A 6,593-nucleotide genomic window follows, 5' to 3' on the forward strand; every position below is an offset into this window, starting at 1 on the left:
ACAATTACACAGAAAGTATTCTGATTGCTATGTCAGTACGAGCAGAAGCTCCAAGAGTGAGAACGTCTCTCTCTCTCTCTCTCTCTCTCTCTCTCTCTCTCTCTCTCTCTCTCTCTCTCTCTCTCTCTCTCTCTCTCCACCCCAATGAAACTATTCCGGTTGCTATGTCAGTACGTGCAGAAGCTCCAAGAGTGAGTACCTCATCTTCCCTTATATTACTCTCTTCCTCACCACATCCTCCATCTCTTGCTCGGTTGCTCCCACTGGTGACTGGTCTCGCCACAGCGTGCTGCAAGGTAAGAGAGCTGCTCCATCACCGTCTTGATACGTCTCCGTGAATTCTCGGCTCAGTTCCAGCTCGATTCCGTGTCGCGCAGAGGAAGAAGGGTTGGGCCTGGCGAGATCTCAGCGAAGATGGGGGAGATCACCAATGTCATGGAGTACCAGGCCATCGCCAAGCAGAAGCTCCCCAAGATGGCATACGACTACTACGCGTCGGGCGCCGAGGACGAGTGGACGCTCCAGGAGAATAGGGAGGCCTTCTCCAGGATCCTGTAAGAGCTCCATCTCCTTCACTGACTTTGGGCCCCAGTTTCAGCTTGCGAATCGCGATCCTGTGCTTCACCTTCAGTACGTCTAGGCCAGTTCTAGCTAGGAAAAACATGAAGAGGAAAGGTTACAAGTTATGTTCGTGGCCATCATGATCCACTAGTCCTTCAATTTCTGTAAAATCTAACCTATGTATTTTTGGGGTGAATCTGTACAGGTTTGTTTAGTGAACATGCTCCTTCTCATGCATATTGTTATCTTTGTACAACAACACCAGCTTGTGTTTCAGTGATTCACCACTTCACTGTTTCACTCATGAACTGCATCTAGTTCATCCTAAAGCTACAAAACTTAGTAGCCAAGGAGTTTTAGCCCTCCTGTTGGTTTTTGGACCTGGTTGTTCAACAAGTGCTCATGTGCTGTTTCAAACATGGATTGTTCCAAATTCCCATGGGAATTGTACTGGTCTGTCGTTCTTCCTGCATTCAAATATTTCGCTGCAGAGCAGCACCATTACGAATCTGTTACAAACTCTGTTTTTTTTTTTGGCCAGATTCCGCCCACGCATACTGATCGATGTGTCCAAGATTGACATGACCACAACTGTGCTGGGATTCAAGATCTCGATGCCCATCATGATCGCTCCCACTGCCATGCAGAAGATGGCTCACCCAGATGGTATGTCACAGTAATACTTCAATTTGTTTTGGTTGATTCAACTATATATATATTCCACAGTCCACACAACAGCAAAACATGTTTTGTAAATGATAAGCTTTACTTTCTAAACAACATGTAAATGATTGCCTGACCGTACCACTTCATTTTGTTTTGGTTGATCCTGCTAAATGCTTCACACAACAGCATAGCACGTTTAGTACCAGAAAAGCTTCACTTTCCAATCAACCTGTACATAATTGCCTCTCATCCTGCATTTTTTGAGATAAAGTTGACATCCTGCTTTCAGGTGAGTACGCGACTGCACGCGCCGCATCTGCAGCAAACACTATAATGGTCTGTGAGATGTCCTGTGGCTGACAATAGAACTTTCACTATAAACTGAACAAACAAAGTCATGTAACTCATGATACTGAAGAAACGTGCCATCGTGGCCTGTCCTTTTTCAGACACTGTCATCCTGGGCTACTTCAAGCGTCGAGGAGGTTGCTTCAACTGGACCAGGGATCCGCTTCTTCCAGCTATATGTGAGTACACTGATACTAGCATAAGGATCTTCCTTCACCAGAGTAACCACTGAACTTATGAATGGCCATGAATCTTTGCAGGTCTACAAGGACAGGAAGGTGGTGGAGCAGCTGGTGAGGAGAGCTGAAAGGGCTGGGTTCAAGGCCATCGCGCTCACTGTCGACACTCCGCGCCTTGGCCGCAGGGAAGCTGACATCAAGAACAGGTGAGCTGGATCTACATAAGTATTCACCTTGAAACAGCTGCACAGGGCTGATGTTCCTAAACATCAGAAAGATACGCTGATGCAGGATCAGAATGAAAATATTCATTTGTCAGAGTTCTTTTCAGACAAGTAGGCTTATTGTGGCTACTGTTGCTGCAGATTTGTTCTGCCACCCAATCTGACGCTCAAGAACTTCGAGGGCCTGGACCTCGGCAAGATGGACCAGGTGAACTGAGCTCATATTTCAGTGTACACCTTGCAAATAGTTTCCGTATGACTAGTCTCTCATGGAGTTTGTGTGTTCTGAGCAGGCTGCTGATTCAGGGCTGGCTTCGTATGTCGCCAGCCAAATCGACCGCACCCTGAGCTGGAAGGACGTCAAGTGGCTGCAGACCATCACCACGCTGCCGATCCTCGTCAAGGGAGTGATCACTGCAGAAGACAGTAGGCTCTCTCTCATCAGTCATCTCTGCACATTTCAGACAGAAACTGATCGAAGCTAGCTGAGCTTGCGTTGTGGATTGGTGTTGCAGCGAGGCTGGCGGTGGAGAACGGCGCGGCGGGGATCATCGTGTCCAACCACGGCGCGCGCCAGCTGGACTACGTCCCGGCGACCATCAGCGCGCTGGAGGAGGTCGTCAAGGCGGCCCGCGGGCAGCTCCCCGTGTTCCTCGACGGCGGCGTCCGCCGCGGCACCGACGTCTTCAAGGCGCTCGCCCTGGGCGCCGCCGGCGTCTTCGTAAGCACCGTACCCCGATCCGATCCGCATGTAGTCTGTTCTCCATTGCTCGGAGTTTCGCCGCTGATCGGCGGACTCCATCGCTGCAGGTCGGCAGGCCGGTGGTGTTCGCGCTGGCGGCGGCGGGCGAGGCCGGGGTGTCCAACGTGATGAAGATGCTCCGGGACGAGTTCGAGCTCACCATGGCGCTCAGCGGCTGCACCTGCCTCGCCGACATCACCCGCAACCACATCATCACCGAGTCCGACAGGCTCCGCGTCATGCCGTCGCGCTTGTAAATAGCCGCCGCCCTCGCGAGGATCGCCGTCGTTCGTCCTCGCCGCCGGCGCCGCGCCGGCCGCAACCGGGATCATGCATGCATGGTCGCTCGCTCGATGATACACTATAATTTCGGACCGCATATATGTTTGTGTTCCAAGTGATCGATCGCTAGCTGTACCGTAAAATCTTACAGATTACATGGATGATCACTGTATTTGATCACAAAATATATGTTCTGTGCCATATCATCATGTATTCATGTGTGCGAGTGCCTCTAGCTTTGTGAACGTGAAGAACAAACAACAATTTCCAATCGAAAACGAAACAACACGAACAAAACAACAAAACCAAATCAAATTCATTCCAATCCCGTCGAAAATAAACCAACTAGTAGTATATACCATGTACTGTGAATGATCTGTGATTGATGCATGCCGCCTCCCATGTCAAGAGAAAAGGTAAATAAAAAAAGAGAGCCATTTATCTAGCTAGCTAGCTGACTACCGGCATATTGGTCAGTGTCTCATCGCCTGAGCATGCCAGCCGCCGGCGTATGGCGGCGCGACGGCGGCGGCCGTCCTCGCCTTGCGCTTCTGCAGGAACCGCTGAAGCGAGCGCTTCATGGACAGCTCCGAGGCCGCGTGGTCGATCACCGGCGCGGCGGCCACGGCGGCGGCGAAGCCCTGCCTGGAAGGACCCGCGGCCGGCGACGACGCCACGGCCGAGGGTCTCACATGACCATCGCGCGGGCATCGCGCCACGGCGCCGCTGCTGCTGCTGCCGCTGCTGTCCTGCAGCTGGCGGTCGCGTTGGTGGCACTGCTGCCGGTGGGAGTCCGCCGCCGCCGCCATGATCGTCTCCTCTTTCGCCATGGAGATGATCGCCCTCGCCTGCGCCAAATTAAACAGGAAAAATATCAGTAATTAGCAGTGGTAACTGGTAATAACACGTGATTAACTGCGCATTAGAAAATAGAGATCTGAGATCACTTTATACATGCATGTAACAAACTGGAGTTGATCGAGACGTGCGTGCGTGCTGCATGCTGCAGAACGTGCTACGCGATAGCTGACTCGCGATCAGGGTTAACCATTTCGTTTTCGTTGCAAATCCCGGTGATTAGCGGAAACGAAATTTCGTTCCGAAATTTCGGTAAATTTCGGCGAATTTCGGTGACTTTTGGCCGAAATTTTTTGAAATTTGAATTTTCAAACGAAATTTTTCGAAAAATACCGAAATTTTTTTTCCCGGTAAGTAGCGAAAACGAAATTTTTCGCCGAATTTCGGCGAAATTTCGCCGAAATTTCAAACCCTGCTCGCGATCGTCAGAGTCAAAAAGACTCTGCTTTTTTCCCCGCGTTGGTTCTGTGCGAGTTCGCCGTCGTTGGCGTGTTGGTTGCGTGTGTGAAGATGGAGACGGCGACGAAGACGAAGCCAAATTTTGGGAGGCCAGGTCTAGGCATTTACATGAGTTGTTCATCACAGCACAACGTGCTGAATTGACGTGCGTGTAGGTGAGTAGGTCAACTCCGCATCTACCAGCTGACGATGCTTCTTCGCTGTCCCCTCGATCTGGCGCAGCTAGCACGTGCGAATTTCAACCGTAAGGAAGATTCGGGCCCAGCCATGACGCAGACCGCCTCGGAGTCACCTTTGTACTATTTCGTTTTAATCGAACTCACACGTGTCCTTCAAACACTGGTTTTGCGAGATCTTTAAGTCGATCACCTTTGAACAAGTAGAGTTTTTTTTTAATGTACGTCTGCATTCCAAGCAGTAATCAAGTGCGTGCTTGAAAGCAAATTCCTTTATGCACTTATAGTTTTTAGATGGGTATAAGAGTACTGGTGGATACAAAATCAAACCAAAGCAGCTGATTAGACTAAGTGCTGAGCAAATATCGGCTTCTAGCAAAACCTAACGAAACCAAATAGGACTTGGAATAATAATCTACTTATATGTACAGTATATAGACGAAAAAGAAATTGAAAGGGTGTAATTAAACTCTAATTTCCTGTCAGCACACTGTACATCATTCATGTACCATATGACCAGGTGTACCAATAATTTGATTCCTGCTAGTTGGCTAGCTCAATTCCACGTCAAAGTGTCGTACCGTCTTTTATTTTCACGAACTAGCACATGGTCTTTGAATTTGCAAGCCTCCTACATTTTAGTTGCTGAATTTGCCTCTCCTTACTGTCAATAGAGCTCCCTTACGTAGGGGTGGTAAAGAGCCTTAATTTTTTGCCTAGATAATCTAAAGGTCGGGTCCTAAAAAGATTGAGCTCTAATCTTGTATAATTTTGAGCTAAAAAATTAAGAACCAAGCAAAATTGTGAAGAGAGCATTAGGGCTTAAGCCCATTACCTATGTGCATCGCCGGCGATTGTGAAGAGAGCATTATTGCTATAGCCCATTACCTATGTGCATCGCCGGCGAGGTGCGCCGGGGCAAAAGGATGGATGAACAACATGGGAGAGAAGATAGAGGCAGGGAGGCTCTCTAACTATAAGTGGTGAATGGATATCAGCTTGTGTTGTTTCAACTTCCAAGCATGTGCAAGTTTTTTAGATGGATGCAATGCGTGATGCCTGTATGTGTGGGGATTGAAACACATAGCAGGAACAAATCATGCCATGGACCATGGTGATGAATTACCTGGACCTCGGTGACGTCGACGGCGCACACCCGGCCGTCGTAGAAGATGGTCATGTTCCTCCTCCTCCTCGCCGCCGCCGCCGCCTGATGTTCCTCCGTCGCCGGCGGAGCGCCGCTACTGTCCCCCGTCCTCAGGCGTAGGCTGAGCTCGACGCCGCCGCCGTCGCCGCTGCTCCCGTCGCTCTCCTCAGCGCCATCTCCTCCCCCGCCGCTAGTACGACGCCACCGCGCCGCCATCACTCCGGCGTCCCTCCTCCCCTCCATTAATTACTAGCTGCCTACCTAGCAGACCGTCGCTCTCGACTCGATCCGCCGCCGCTTCTCCTCAACTCGTCTTCTTCCTCCTCCTCTGGCCGTGGCGGCCTGGCCTGCGTTTCTATATGTACCCCCCCTCCCCGTCGACCTCGCCTCCAGCAAAAATGTGTGCGCGCGGCGGCGTGGTCAGGCTGGTCTCTCTCACCGGCCGCGCACGTGGAGAATGCGCGCGGCGCGAGTCGTGGGAGGGCGCGCGCGGTGGTGGAGAAAGAAGAGAGAAGCTAGCGGCGGATCGGAGGCGGTGGCTGCTCGATCTGGCTGGCCGACTAGGACGTTGTGGGGTGCGGCGCCTTTTGGTCCTTCCATTTCAACGTGCTTTGCCCGTTTCAACGTGCTTCCAACTGCTGGTTTTGCTTGCAGCCTCGCACCATTGGTCTAAACCACACACACTAATCAAAATCAAAGACTTGACCATACCTACTAATATGATCAAACTAAAACGTGCTCGTCTCTCTTGGATCCCTCTCACTTTGTTCTTCGCTGTCGGCATGCATAAGCATGTGTTTTTGCCACCTTTTCCAGTGGAGACGACTAGAGTGTTGTGGCGTGTTGCTCTGTATGCTGGGTTTAGCACAAATTAAAGCAGCTTCCCACGTGTCAGGGGCTGAGCGGCTGGCTGGCCCTATTTTTTCAAGGGAAGTGACAGGCAGGCAGGCT

The 6,593-nt window shown here is 50.8% G+C and overlaps 2 protein-coding genes across 2 annotated transcripts; one reads left to right on the top strand and one right to left on the bottom strand.

The window, feature by feature from the left end:
- Nucleotides 1-152: 152 nt before the first annotated feature.
- Nucleotides 153-3,211, top strand: LOC120659345 (peroxisomal (S)-2-hydroxy-acid oxidase GLO5-like). Its single transcript, XM_039937461.1, has 10 exons — nucleotides 153-296; nucleotides 378-554; nucleotides 1,103-1,227; nucleotides 1,517-1,563; nucleotides 1,677-1,754; nucleotides 1,836-1,960; nucleotides 2,120-2,186; nucleotides 2,272-2,404; nucleotides 2,494-2,699; nucleotides 2,789-3,211. Exons 2-10 carry the CDS (start codon nucleotides 415-417, stop codon nucleotides 2,975-2,977), a joined length of 1,110 nt encoding a protein of 369 aa, XP_039793395.1. The 5' UTR covers nucleotides 153-296; nucleotides 378-414; the 3' UTR covers nucleotides 2,978-3,211.
- On the bottom strand, nucleotides 3,088-6,189 carry LOC120659347 (protein TIFY 5-like). Its single transcript, XM_039937463.1, has 2 exons — nucleotides 5,622-6,189; nucleotides 3,088-3,850 (listed from the first exon to the last, which is right to left on the bottom strand). Exons 1-2 carry the CDS (start codon nucleotides 5,883-5,885, stop codon nucleotides 3,476-3,478), a joined length of 639 nt encoding a protein of 212 aa, XP_039793397.1. The 5' UTR covers nucleotides 5,886-6,189; the 3' UTR covers nucleotides 3,088-3,475.
- Between the last annotated feature and the right edge of the window lie 404 nt (nucleotides 6,190-6,593).

This window comes from Panicum virgatum, chromosome 2N (assembly GCF_016808335.1).
Source record: "Panicum virgatum strain AP13 chromosome 2N, P.virgatum_v5, whole genome shotgun sequence".
In the NCBI taxonomy this organism is placed as follows: Eukaryota; Viridiplantae; Streptophyta; class Magnoliopsida; order Poales; family Poaceae; genus Panicum; species Panicum virgatum.

What these genes read in the sequence shown, in the direction of transcription:
- LOC120659345 (XM_039937461.1), top strand. Translation starts at nt 415, where the DNA reads ATGGGGGAGATCACCAATGTCATGGAGTACCAGGCCATCGCCAAGCAG. An exon ending in GAGGCCTTCTCCAGGATCCT is followed by an intron (nt 555 to 1,102) that starts GTAAGAGCTCCA and finishes TTTTTTGGCCAG; the next exon opens with ATTCCGCCCACGCATACTGA. An exon ending in TGGGCGCCGCCGGCGTCTTC is followed by an intron (nt 2,700 to 2,788) that starts GTAAGCACCGTA and finishes CCATCGCTGCAG; the next exon opens with GTCGGCAGGCCGGTGGTGTT.
- LOC120659347 (XM_039937463.1), bottom strand. Translation starts at nt 5,885, where the DNA reads ATGGAGGGGAGGAGGGACGCCGGAGTGATGGCGGCGCGGTGGCGTCGT. An exon ending in TCGACGTCACCGAGGTCCAG is followed by an intron (nt 3,851 to 5,621) that starts GTAATTCATCAC and finishes AATTTGGCGCAG; the next exon opens with GCGAGGGCGATCATCTCCAT.